Source organism: Protopterus annectens, chromosome 1.part1 (assembly GCF_019279795.1).
Source record: "Protopterus annectens isolate FY-2018-M chromosome 1.part1, PAN1.0, whole genome shotgun sequence".
In the NCBI taxonomy this organism is placed as follows: Eukaryota; Metazoa; Chordata; order Ceratodontiformes; family Protopteridae; genus Protopterus; species Protopterus annectens.
The window spans coordinates 1,946,001,380-1,946,015,852 of record NC_056726.1 but is presented as its reverse complement, the minus strand read 5'-3'; the positions used below and the strand labels follow the sequence as shown (position 1 = coordinate 1,946,015,852).

General features: G+C 40.9%; 1 protein-coding gene across 1 annotated transcript in view; it reads left to right on the top strand.

Moving 5' to 3' along the window:
* Positions 1–4,029: 4,029 nt before the first annotated feature.
* The window catches only part of SUPT7L (SPT7 like, STAGA complex subunit gamma), a 562,956-nt gene continuing 552,512 nt past the window's right edge, over positions 4,030–14,473 (top strand). Inside the window, exon 1 of the mRNA XM_044085093.1 lies at positions 4,030–4,684. Coding sequence (XP_043941028.1) covers positions 4,266–4,684 — 419 coding nt within the window. The 5' untranslated portion in view covers positions 4,030–4,265. The remainder of the gene's footprint in view (positions 4,685–14,473) is intronic.

The window sequence follows — 14,473 nt, the reverse complement described above, 5'->3', positions numbered from 1 at the left end:
TGGACACAGTAAAACAAATGGCATTCCTGACTACAGAAAAACAAAAGAACTCCTCTTTACTTCTTGGCACTAACAAGACTGAACAAGTTAACAGCAAGAAAAGTACTGCAGGCCTTGGGCTTCATGGCATCATGCATAATCTTGGTCCCATTTGCCAGACTACATATGAGAAAACTACAGTGGTACCTAAAGAATTTATGGTCCCAACACAGGCACAGCCTAGAAACAGAAATCCCACTAATTCCATGCTTAAAACAGGAGTTCCTATGGTGGGCTCAGGCATGCCAGTCAAACCCAGGCCTACCCTTTCGCAGATGTCAAGCAAGCCAGACCATCACAACAGACGCTTCAGACCTAGGATGGGGGGCCCACATGCTGGACAAATGCGTGCAAGGATTGTGGACACAGGATCAACTTCACCTGCACATCAACCTAAAAGAAATGCTGGCAGTAAAACTGGCAATCCAAAAGTTCAAACCATTTCTCCAAGAGGGCCAGTTGATGATAAGGACAGACAACACCACAGTCATGTGGTACATCAACAAACAGGGAGGCACTCATTCATACCCCCTATGCAGAATGACTTTGGAGCTGTGGGCCCTGGCACTCAGCTACAACATCCAGTTACAGGCAATATTTGTACCGGGAAAAGAAAATACTCTAGCAGACATATTAAGCCGAACCACATGGGATGCCCACGAATGGAAGCTGCACCCGGACATCTTCAAGACCATCTCAAAGAAATGGGGAATGCCTCAGATAGATCTATTCGCATCACCTCTCAATCACCAGCTCAAAAAATTCTGCACAAGGACATTCCACCCACTAGCATGGAAAGTGGATTCGCTCTCCTTCAGCTGGAAAGGCCTAACAGCATATGCATTCCCACCTCTTCCCTTGATACACAAAGTACTACTAAAAATCAAGGAAGAACGTCCAAGGATAATCCTGATAGCTCCAAACTGGCCAAGACAACACTGGTACCCACTGCTGAGGAGCATGTCTCGAACAATATGTGGCCAATACCCTGATGCCTTTGATGTTAACACAGAACAACTACAGCATCATACATCCAAACCTAAAACGTTGCAACTGACTGCATGGAACATCACATAGCAGCAGCTAATCCAGAACTTTCCAAAAGAGTTAAAGACATTATTCTTGAAGCACGCAGACCTTCAACAAGAAGGAACTATGCTGGAAAATGGAAAAGGTTTGTCATTTGGAGTGCGGAAAGAGGAAAAGATGTGTCAAACATAGATATGCCTAACATTCTGGAGTATCTGGCCGAACTTCTTCATTCAGGCCTGTCCTACTCCTCCATCAAGATACATGCATCAGCTATTTCAGCAGAATACAGCTTTGATCCACCTGTTTTTTCGCACCCTTTGCTCAGGCAGTTCCTCAGAGGAATCAAGAATGTAAAACCTCCAAGGAAACCACCATTACCAGCTTGGGACTTAAACTTTGTGCTAGAAAAGTTGACACTATCACCCTTTGAACCAGCAGCAACCACAGACCTACAACACCTGTCATGGAAAACTGCTTTCCTACTGGCAATTACTTCAGCAAGGAGGGTTTCAGAACTACAGGCCTTAATGGCAGTGCAACCCTTCCTAATCTTCCACCAAGATAGAGTGTCCATGAGGACTAATCCTACATTTATGCCTAAGGTGGTATCCAGAGTGTCTTTAAACCAGGCAATCCACCTACCTACCTTCTTTCCCAACCCACAAAACAGAGGGGAAAGAATACTGCATACCTTGGATGTGCATAGACAGCTACGCTACTACTTGGACAGAACAAAAATAGCAGAAAGACTGACCAACTTTTTGTAGCCTATGCAACAGGAAGGGAAGGAAAAGTTATTTCCAAACAGACAATCTCCAAATGGATAGGAAATTGCATACGATTCTGTTACTCCTTCCATGGAAAACCAATTCCACAGAACATAAGACCTCATTCTACAAGGGCAACAGCCACTACCACAGCCTTCTTACGAGGAGTGGCAACCAAAGACATTATTGAGGCGGCTACTTGGACCTCCGTGCATACATTTGCCAAGCATTATAATTTGCCTCTGTATTCCAGATCCCGAGCAGGGTTTGCCACTGCTGTACTGCAAGGGATCCTAAACACACCATAATCTACTTTTATCCTCCTCCCCTAGTTGGCTATGGTATTCTACCCAGTTGTTATGACTGCAGATGCATCCATGAAGGACATAGTACAGTTTTGTACCTACCATAAATGTAGATGTCCGAACTGGATAGCATCTGCAGTCAGGATTACCCTCCCTCCTTCCCTCTGTGGTACTCCTAGGGTGTTTACCCTCCTAATAGCTAGCTGGTGGGGGGGGGAGTCTTTTATGGTGTATTTGTTTGTATATATGTACATACATGCTTATTTTTGTGTTTACCTCTATCTTTTGGAAACATTGGCATCTATCCAAATTTTAGCCTTCAAGAGGGCTACTGGCATCTGGGGCAAGAAACACTGAGGAAAATGGCGTCGGCTGATGCTTTTATACCCGAAGACCAACAGAGATGACGTCGGGTGAAGTGCGACATCAGCCGAAGCCGGACCCGGACTTTGGAATCCGGCCGACTGAAGGGCTGCCTGACGACAGGACAACCCAGTTGTTATGACTGCAGATGCTATCCAGTTCGGACATCTACATTTATGGTAGGTACAAAACTGTACTTTTTTGTTTGTTTATGTTTTGATGTGGGTGTTGTGGTGTATGTATGAGTAGTGTATGCGGTTTGTTCGGTGTTTTGAATTTCTTGGTTTTGGATGCTAGGTTTTGTAGTTTTGGTGTTTTGTGGATTCGGTTTCATAGTTTCGAGGTGCTGAAATTCGATGTTTCAGTATTTCGAGAGTATGAAGTGAATCCATATAAAAATATAGTCTGTTTGATAAGTTTACAGTTTTTTAGCTGGCTTGCAAGATTACACATTGTTAGGGTGAAGTACACTCAAATCTTCCGTACACCAGATGGCATTGTGATGCTACTTTGCCTAAGAATGGTTGGAGACACACTGTCTTGAAACATCAAAGGAATTGTTGTCATTGCTCATGGTTGTGTGTATAAAAGTTTTGTATCTTAACAGTTTATATATTCTGATGAAAAGCAGGGACGAAAGCACTTAATATACATGTATCTTTTTTTTTTTGGTTTTAAGTGGTTTTACCAAATAAAACTGTTGCTGTTCATGACCTTCAGGCTTAGATTTGCTTTGTTTTGGAGCCTCTTGGATTTTGTTTTACCCGTTTTATAAGTGAGCTTGTCAGCAGACCACTTTCAGTCATGATCTGGGTCTTAAGCATAGCAAATGAGAAAAATAATTTTACATTGTTAACAAGGAACTGGGTAAGATATGGGTAAATGTTTTCATTTTATATGCATTAAGTATGGGCATTAATAGAATACACACGTGTACATACAATATGTACAGAGGAGTTAGAGATATGCACTTTATAAGAAGTAGATACAGTTCAATAGGTAGACAAAAATAATCCTTTTTTTAATTGAAGGAATGGGTTTGATGGTACTAAGCCTTTGCCAGTATCGCAGGAGCGCAAGCAATTTGGCACCTTCATGAAGAAATTTTGTCAGTGATTTTTTTTTTTTTAAAGCTCGCTAAGGTGTGATTTTAAAAAGGGTTTTTCTCCTGTTGCTTGTTGAATCTTGGCCTGGAAAGTGTGAGACTGTTTTGGGCGTTTCTAAGTGAATAGTGATCTCTAAGCGGACGTGAACATGTTTTTAAAGTGTAGTTTAATTTAGAATGGTGGGGAATGAATGGGAGAGGATTGGTAAGGGTATGATTTATCAGAGGATAAGAGAAGGAGTGGAATGGATTAATGTCAGGATTATGGGCTTGTTTGCAAGGAGAAAAGAAAAGGTGCAATATGGTTAGAATAGGTAATGTAGCAATGGTGTTAATTAATTTGGTACAGCAGAAATGTTGGAAAAAAATTCTGATTACACTTTAATTGACCTTTTACATGTTTTTTTGTTTCTTTTAGAGCCTGATGACATTTAGCACTTCATTTACAAGCTGCAAGATTTAAGGTTTAGCAGTGCAAGTGGAAGCCTCTTCTCCATAGATATTTGAACTGAGATTCTTTTGATCATTTTGTGCATCATTTCAAGCTGATTCCTTTGAACTGATTATTTTGTACTTGAACCCAGCTGTCTTGTTGGTACCATTTTCTTTCTCAGATTTTCAGCTGGGGAAGTGACTGTATACCTTGCTATAGCAATGATGAAATATTGGGGTGAGATTCCTGTTTCTGCTAGCCAAGCCAGTCGAAGTTCTTTTGACTTGCTGCAGCGAGAATTTCGGACAGTTGAGGTCCAGGATCCACCTTTGCATCAGCCATCAGCAAACAAGCCCCGACCCACTACTATGTTGGACATCCCGTCAGAGCCTTGCAGCCTCACTCTACATACCATTCAGCTTATCCAATATAACAGGCGCCTAAGGAGTCTTATTTATGCTGCCCAGAATCAAACACCTCCCCCAGCAGAGGGAGTTAAAACTGAAGAGAATGAGTCTCTGTTTCCCCTTCCTCGTCCTGTTTCTCCTCCTGTTCCAGATGATCTTCTCCCATTGGATAGCAAAGTTCCGAGACTGCCATTTCAGCTTCAACACAGTGATCCAGAGAGTGACTTCTACAGGTATAAAGTGATGATCTTCCATATATAATTTTTTTTTTCTGTAGTCATCCATGTTGACATAGTCTGGAGAGCTATTCATTGGTGATATATCAGCAGATAACAAATGTTAGTCTGAAGTCTGCTTGTAGTGGATTTGTTTGCAGTTGTATTTCACTTCTAAAAATATTACATATTTTGCAATTGGCTGTGTGTATCACTACCATCTTCAGTTCTTTCTAAGTGGATTATTATTTTTTATCACTGGGTTTGATAAATAAGTTTGACCCAAGTGACCACTGTGTCTGTGCATTACCCGAGACATAAGTTTAGTCAGTATTGTACCATGTTGGTCATACTGTACAAGTTAACTTTTGAAAAGTTAGCATTTTGTCCAACTCAGGGCCATCGTCTGATGTGTAGATACATATTAAAAACAAGTGTGCAAGTGAGCCATTTAAAGAAGGTAATTTTGTTCATATTCATAGATGGTTGATCTTACTAGGTATTCATTTTAATGGTTTGTACTATTCTATCTTTGGTACATTTTCAAACTGTGAAGAACCCCCTAGTGGCTAGTAATGCAAATAGGTGTGCATTTCCATCACTATGCAGTTGTAAATGTTACATAGCAAGGTAGTTCCTTCTAAGGCAGACAAGCCATTCAGTGTTTTTTTTTCACCAACCTACAGAAAACTATCAGCTTGCATTACAGGTGATAGTTGCATATGGTCTTTTAACATTATTCCATATATGTATTCTGTGTGTACATATGTGTATTCCATGTGTGTGTGTGTGTGTGTGTGTGTGTGTGTGTGTGTGTGTGTGTGTATGTATGTATATATATATATATATATATATATATATATATATATATATATATATATATATTCCCTTCACAAGCTTTACATTTCAAAATTTCCAACTGTAAATGGTCAAGATCACAATATCGAAGTTTCCAGAACTTCAAGCCTTTTGAGTAGAGCTCACTGTACAGTGCGTAACAGGAAATTTTACCATTTTCCTCACGGTAGTGTGATCTTGGAGTTGATATATTTGTTTAGCAGGGGGTGTGGGGGGTGCAGGAGGACTTTTCCCCCCTGCAAAAACATAAAAATTTTATTTATTTTTTTATTTTTTTATTACAACTTCAGAGTTCCAAAACTTCAATCTTGTGGTCTCGACCATTTGCAGAAGTTTTGAAACTTATTCATATATATTTTGTGTGTGCGTATAATTTATAATATACATTTCGTATATATATATATATATATATATATATATATATATATATATATATATGTGTGTGTGTATGTACACACATGAAGTACTGTGTATTTGTGTTGTACAAGTATACTCTGTGTGTATGTATATCATTCAAATGTCTGTGCATGTATATGTACATACATACACATATGTATCCCGTGTGTGTGTATATATGTATATGAATGCTTATATCATCTATGGTTGACTAGAATTAATAGTAAACCTCAAAACAGTGAACAAAACACAGTGCATGCCTGTACGTGTGATCATACAAACCTACAAAGCAAAAAAAAATACCACCAAAGATACATTAAACAGTATCTGCCTAGAGAACAGTTAAAAAAAAAATAAACTTCCTTTATACCACCCACGTGTGGGTAAATATCCCCCCCCCCCATACTTATATATTCCAACTCTTCTGATGCAGAAACACCAAAAAGCGAGTAACACCAACTGCAGTGGAATCGCTGATGGTACACACACACACACTGTGGGACCTCAGAGGTTTCTCTCTAAGAAAAACAGTGACTCCAAACTATGACCTATGTGGATAGGCTGAATGCCCTGTGACTTTACTCTGTATCTTGTAGGCTGCTGAGAGGTAACTTGTGCTTGGCCGATAAGGCAATCGCCAACCCTGCCCTAATGGAAATACTGCACAGCCGCAAGTCTAATAGCAGAAGAGTAACTCGCTCTAGGGATCTCAGCCTAGCTTGTGACATTAACAGAACATGCTTGAGAGACGTATGTCTCCCAGAGACAGCTGCTTCTCTGGCGTAGGCTTCTGTTCACGTAAAATGAAGCTCCTCACCTATTCAGATGCAACCTAGATAATTGGATGGGTGATAACAAATTTGCCCTTGGAGTGGTGTCTCTTGTCCCTCATGGACTGGGGTAGCTGGTGTTGATCACAGACCTACTCTGCTAATAAATGAATTCTGTGAACAACCGAAAAAGAACAAATGGGGATACTTGGGATTAACATGGGTAGACTCCTATGAAACTGCTTTGGTTGTGATTTAATTTACAAAATGGAAAATGACTAGCATCTACAACACATTAATAACATTTGTGTCCCAAAACATTCATACCCCCGCCAAGTTCTCTGCTGAAACTGGGTCTGTTGTTTCCCTTGCCACAAAACACTTTTTAGTCAGGCAAATAATCAGGCAAATGCAGTGTGTGTTGTGTGTGTAAAATGAGGAGGTCCTTATTGACACCCAGATCTCAATGAACTATATTAAACTAGACTAAGTGTCTTTACTGAATAATTTGTTCAAAGATTGAATTATCTTTCATTTTAAATACAGAATTACTTCACACTTTCTGTATTCCTGGGTTTATAACTGCACAGGGGTTTACCCATGTAAGTTAAGCAGAAGACCCAACTTTTAAAAACATCCAAAATCAAAAGAGCTGTACTGACATTAAACCTTTTGGAGGAAAATGCACCCAAGAACACAATACCTGCTAATTTTTTTTTATTCTCAGGACATTCATATATGTCATTTTTACTTTTTCCAGCAGTATTAAACATAGTCTTTTGTTGAGGCCTTAGACATTTGTCTCCTTTCATTAGCAATCCCCACTGAGCAAATAGCTTGTAATATTTTCCTTCTTACCTTGGAACTACATAATTTTAGTGGCCTGCTAAGTTTTGTACTTATGAGTGTTTTAGTTCTAAACAAATGATGATAAAGGTGTGTTTAACTGGCATGCATTGTGCTGCATTTTTTGGTAAACACTGCTAATGCACTCACCAGTTCTAACCAGATGTGACCTAGGGGAAGATGATTATTCCTAAGTGCTAGCTGCCAGTTGAAAATGTCTCCAGAAATTGACTGTGCCAAAGAGAGCTGCCCCCCCCCCCCTTCACCTGCTGTTAAACTCTACCTCTATCTCTTCTGTTGCCAGCCTTATATTGTGAGACAGTGTAAAGACAGTTTGTTTGAATGGTTGCTGAGCTTCTGTCTCAATTCAAGATTTAGTACAGCAGTTTTGTACTTTTCACCAAGTGCATCGAAGTTAACTTTTTTTCCTCAGGCTGCAGCCTTTCATCCCCCCCCCCCCATCAAAGAGTCCAAGAGTATAGATTGTAGTGACAAAAATGTATTTTTGTTCTCTATACTATCTTAAAGGCATTGAATTACTTTTATGTATGTGCTGTATTAGTCACATCGTGTTTTTTTTTTCTTGACCAGGTACTTTTTCTATTGTCTTTTCAGTATTTCTCTTAGATGTACAGATAAAAATGGTCTGTCTTTGATTGTTTCAGTGGCATAGAGAGAGAAAAACTCCTGAGTACGGACCAATCAACTTGGATTTTGTAAGTGTCCAAGACAATTGAAATAGTGATAGGGAGGGATGGATATGCCCGTCCCAGGTGGGAGGGTGCTAGTCAATGTGATCCAAGGAGGGAAGCTGCCCTTGGACATGATTGAGTGCAGGAGGCAGGGCAGGGAGTAGGTAGGGCATAAAATGAGGAGAGAGGGGGAAAAAAAACAACAGGACAAAAGTGGAGCTGGCCGAGCCCCCAGGACACTTTTAGGATTCATGACTGGCCCCACCAATGCTGGGGTAAGTCTAGACAGGTAAGAAGATGAGCTGGTATACCCAGCATGGATGTGGGGCACTGGTTGGGTGATGTCACAATTCGGATTAAAAAAATTACAAAAATAGTTTTCTAATTTTTTTTTTTTTTAAATGGAAGACGTTTTCATGTTGGCTGCTTCCCCAAATATGGATTTCTTTTCTTGCTCCTGCCACGGGATTTGTCAAATAGTCTTTCAGAAAACTAATACTGGGCTTAGTCATTCTTCATTAATGTTTATTTGGCAGCCATTTTTAATGCTGATGTTAGCTAAGACTTATCTTTGACTTGACTTGAAGACTGTGAAGCCTTTCGAAGGACGGCCTTTCTTCTGTAGCCTTTCATCTGGGATCCGGTTCTGGCCTGGGACACTTGAGCTGAAGTTGTCTTGTAGGATTTTATTTCCTGTAGTAGTAAACTCTGACATGAAAGTTTCTTTGTTGCAAAGTTACATAATGAAACATCCAAAAAGAGATTTTTGCATGTTAGTGTATCACATGCGTGAATGGGCGTACCTTAGTTGAAGGTTGTGCGTCGGGTCTGGTAACTCGGCACGTAAAAATCAACTACCAATCATTAGAGGACAGGAGTTCCGCTGTGGCGACCCCTAACTGGGAAAAGCCGAAAGAACACGACGACGACACGACAAGTGTGTCTTTGAGATCTTGGGTCACCAGAAAATCTATGTAAACAAAGCCATTCTGTTCATTTACGGAATTGAGGAGAATGCTTCACTGACTGGTATACTTGGGCAGCTCGAGTATTCTATTGGCAGAACCAAATCCCAGGGGAAGAATGACCAGTTGTTTGTTCCTTTTGCTAGAGGTTTTGAGGGCAGTAAACATCTTTTTTTTAAGTAGCCGTCCAATTTGTTTGCTTTTTGTTAGAACAAATTTTGGACTAAACAGGCTGCTCCAGAATCGCAGTCTACCAAGCTGTCTCAACATGTGTTGTATTCTTTAGCTCATTGCAGTCCTCATTGCAGTCAAGTGACACCTGCCCAGCTGCTTCTGCAGTTGCATCCTACTGATGCCTCCAGGCATCAAACATTTGTTCATATTTGCTTTAATAATTCCAAAACCACACTACATACAAGGAATTTTAAGATTTCATCTTAAAGCTTACCCAATGGCAAACAGACCTCTGTCTAGTGCAGGTAAACAGATATAAATGAATATTATACGAAAAATAGTTAATATTGTTGTAAATGTCACATTTTTCTAAAGATCTCAGCAACCAAGTAGTACAAATGGAACTGCCTAGCCTTATATGAAAGCTCTCCACTAAATGATCAAAATGTTGATGACATATGAGGGTATCTCGCGTATTTGTTAAGATATTGTTAAGCTGTTTACAAAATATTACAAACTTGGTATTTACTGTGTTCACTGTGACTTTTATAATATCCAGTTTAAGGCCTAGAACCTAAATAATACTACCACTATAAAATAGTTTTTGCTGAAGAGTTTGAAATTTGCACTTCTTTAGTAACCCCTGTGGTTCCAGAGATATGAATATTTGTTTGAAATATCAAAAAGCTTAGGGTCCACCCACTGGAAGTTACAGTGCAAACTTCCACAGCTCCACTGAAGGGAATGAGTTAGGATTTCTGTAAATGATAATTTGTGTAACAATTCATTGGTGTTCCCTGAACACCTTTGCCAGGTGTTGCATACTGATGTTACCTAAATGGCTAAGTCTTTCTTTAGAACCACAATGATCAGGGTCATGATGAACAAAATATACAGAAGGTTTCACCACGATGGAAAAATCACCACTGTTGTAGTCAAAACGAAAGTCTTTATTTAGTATAAAAACACAGGTTAAGCGATCATATTTCGTTAAGACAGCCACCTAGAAGGTTTGTGCTAAGGATTTTATCTTGGCAGCACCGTTCTAGGGCTGAGCTTCACTCTGACTTCCATTCACTGTTGTGTGGAAATATGCATGTACTTCCACTCTGTGAATGGGTTGTCTCCAGCTACTCCGTTTATCTTCAGTTTCCCCAAAGCATGCTATGTGATCAAAGACCAGAAGAAGTGGTGGACTGTGGGCTTGTAGGCTGTGATTTTTAATTTGGTAAAGTTCTGTGCAGCAAGTTGTCCTGATGGTTGTACGTGATGTTTGCAGCACAAACTATAGCAGCTCTGCAGCCAGAACCCTATTCACAGATTAGTTTTACGGTAAATAGTCATAACATTTTGTTCATGATTCCTGTAGCTTTGCTTAAGTAACATACAGTAAAACTGTATAAAATGGGAAGTGTAAATGAAGCCACGTTTTTGACTAAATAACAAATAGAAAAATGTGTAATATTGTACTGCAATGAAGTATAATAAATAGTAATGTACACTAAATAAAGCAACTGTTGACTTTGTGTTTAGAGTACTGGGGCACTTGTTACCTACACTTTAGTGCATGTGTTTTTCAGTGAGTTTCACTCCTCCATTTTGCTTTTGTAGGAGCAGTATGATTCCAGGATTTATACTATATCTTGTATAAGTAGATGTTAAGGAAGTTCAAACTGATGGATCAACAGCAGAGGTGTCTATGTTTTGTCCCACAATGGGTGGGTGTGGAAGGACTATACATTAAAAAACTAAAAAAAAAAAAAAAACAGGTTGGAAGAATTGACAGCTTGATTACACAGAAAGATTTTGGCAATTAGTACAGAGAATTATGGCTCTGAACTGTTAATGAACTGCTTTCTGTAGTCAGTGGTTCAGAGTTTGACTCCTACCACCTCTGTTTGTCTACTGTATGAATGCTGAGCAAGTCAGTTAGCAGTTACTGCTCCTAGGTCAGCCCTGAAAAGGGACACTTTAAGAAATGCATACAATGGTCTAGTATTTTTTTTCTATCCGTTTAATGAAGTACTGCCAACACTAGTTAACCAGAAGATAATGTAGAAATCCTTTTAGATGCCTTAAAGCAGTTAAACAGCAGTTGGAGGACAGTGTGAAAAGCTTACAACCATAAATAAATGTACATAACTCTTGACTGAAATAATGTAGAATGGAATAAATTCCTCATTGTATTTAAAAACTTCTCATTTTGAATACTTTTGCTCATTTTGAATACTCTTGCTTAATCTTTTCATAGGTTCATAGTTATTGGGCTATAGATCTGCGAGTATCTTAAGAGGCTTAGCCCAACATTCCCATAAGTTTTATATTTTGCTTATGAAAAACCCAAAGGTGCACAGAACAAGGATATGTTGGGAAATGTACTTCCCTATCCATGAGGGACGTCAGTTCTACATTGTGATGAATTTGTGGTTTTCCCAACCATCCATCCTAATTACATTTGAATAGAAGAAGAAGTACTTTACTTTTGTGGAGTGGAAGCCATCTCTGTACAACAACTTTGTGATCCTCCACCTATTTGTGTTGCAAAAAAGCTAGAATGTGAAGTTCCATCTCGCCGTTTGTTCTTACAGGTGGGTATGGAGCCGATCCATCGGCTCCAAGTCGGCCGCTTTCCAAGCTCAAGATCTTTGAGTAGCTCGAGGCGCAGTATCCCATCATGCTCTCTTACCAACTCCAGATCTAGTTTGCCGCTGCAACGGCTCGCACGATTTTCAGAGAAGCTCGGACCAGTCTTTGGGCAAATTTTATATATATATCTATAGTTTATCAGGGGTCTGATAATACTGTTCTTTAGATATATTTCAGCTATTTGTTTTTTTTTTCAGTGAGTTAACTGCAGTGTTATATTTGTTTTTTATTTTTTTTTTTCAAAGGCCTTTGGCCATCCTTTAGTTGGCGTTTTACTTGACAGGGCTCTGTCAGGTTGTTTCCCTATCCCATTGTTGTTTGTCACATAGAGTGCATAATTAGACTGTTTCTTTAGGATCTGAACATACTGGTGTTATAATTTGTCTATATATGTATATATTACTTTACTCTTATTAGATTGTTCTTCAGGGATCTGAACTTTCTAGAGTTGTTTATCTGATAATTCTGTTATTTAGATATATATTATCAGGGATCTGATAATTTGTGTTTTGATTTTTGTCATGTCTGAAAAACAGAAGTCGGGGTTTAAGAAGTGTACCTCTGGGCAGAAAATGTCCATTACTGATAATCCTGTTTCTTGTGTGTATTGCTTTGGGCCAGTACATTTACAAGAGGATTGCTCTATCTGCCACTCCTTCAGTGGCAAGGTTATGTTAGAAAGGTGAAGGAAGTTTGTGGATAGAGGGCTGTTGAAGCCAGACTTTCAGGAAGCATTGGACAAGACTGACCAGACCTCCAAGACCTCGAAGGGGTCAAAATCTTCAAAGGTGTCCTCTGAGCCTAGGTCCTAGTCTCCGAGCCCCTCTGGGAAGACTCGGTCACCGGCTCCTCAGTCTTTGGAGCCGTGCACCCAACTCATATCTCGGAGCCAAATCCCAGTGTTGGAACTGGTGTCTGAAGTGTTGAAGTCTCCAATCCTTAGGTCGGTGGCTTCTTCGGCTCCTTCGACCCATTCTTCCAGGACACTTTCGGACATCGATGTAGACTGCGTGGTGCAGAGACTCTTGGAGAACCCGGCTCTGGCCAAATTACTTTCGGCTTCGTCTCAACTGACTTGGAAGCTTGCGACCCTCCCTGTTAAGAGTTTTACTCCTTCTCCAAGGCTAGTCGAGCCTTCGGAGCCGGAAAGAGAAGATCTGATAGTTGTGGAACCCACGGAGCCGAGGCCAGTTTCAGTGCCCTCAGCCCCATTGACCTTGATTTCTTAAGTTCCGATCAAAGAATATCGGAGCCAACACTCTTGTTGGTTCCGGTGGGGAGAGTCAAACCGAGGCTTCGGTTCCGACATTCCCTCTCGGAGCTTTGGTGCAGATGGCTTTGGCCCCGAGGAGATTGCCATCTTCCTCAGAACCAGCGGACTCCTTGTGCTGAGACACTGGTGCCTTCGATGCCATGAGGAGGGTCATGTCTGCAAAGACCTTTACCTCTTCGGATCTTTCCTCTTCCTCCCCTAAAGGGCCGTGTTCTGTCTCTACATTACAGGTTCCTACCAAGCATCGAGACCCAGAGCCTCAGGTGACCCCATCGGGTGACCCCTGCTCTACGGAGACATCCCCAGATGCCCCCACTGATGAGGTCCGTAGGAAGAGTGTGCAAGAGGAGGCATTTGGATTCCCCTCAGAAATCCTTAACATCAGACACTGATTTAGAGGGATCAGAAGGGTCCCCATGGTCCCCCTCAGAGGATGTCTCGTTTGCAGACGTATTGGAAATACTAAGGCAGAGGGGTGACTGGCAGTCCCTTACGCCTACTGAGGATGAGTCGGTGTTCCTGAAGGCCTTTGGGTCTCAACCTTCCACATCCTGGGTTTCTCTGCCCTTTGACGAATTAATGGATTTGGTCGCTCGAAGGGCATGGGAGTCTCCTGATTCCATGGACCCGGACCCTCGGAGACCCAACAAATTTATCACCCCCCCCCAAGACAGGTCTTTTCTTAATAAGGGAGTTCCCGTTGATGCCATGGTGGTGGCGGCAGCAGCCACCACGAAAGAGATGTCAGAAACCTCTTCTTCTGTCCATCCTCCTAACAGAGACTCTAGGATGATGGACAGGTACGGGAAACGCATCTTTAGATGTTCATTGTGTTTTCCTGTTGCAATCATTACTCTTGGGTTATCGTGCTGGCAGGCTACTCGCAGTCGGCCTGAATTCCAAAGACTTGATCCGGCGTCTGTTACTGTCATCTCTTCCCTGACGTCAGAGGGGTAGGGGTATAAAAGATGCAGCCGACGCCATTTTCTTCAGTCTTTCTTGCCGCGAGGTGCCTGAAGCAAAAGCAGTTCGCAAGTGCTGGTTGGCCGACTCCTGAGATTTTCAAAACAGAGTTTCAGAACTGAAGTCTTCAGTAAAGCTAAGTACCCCGTTGGGCAAACTTTTTCTTGCTCCAGACCAATGTCAGTAAATGTTAGCAATTGTATTTCTTGTGGGAAGCAAATACC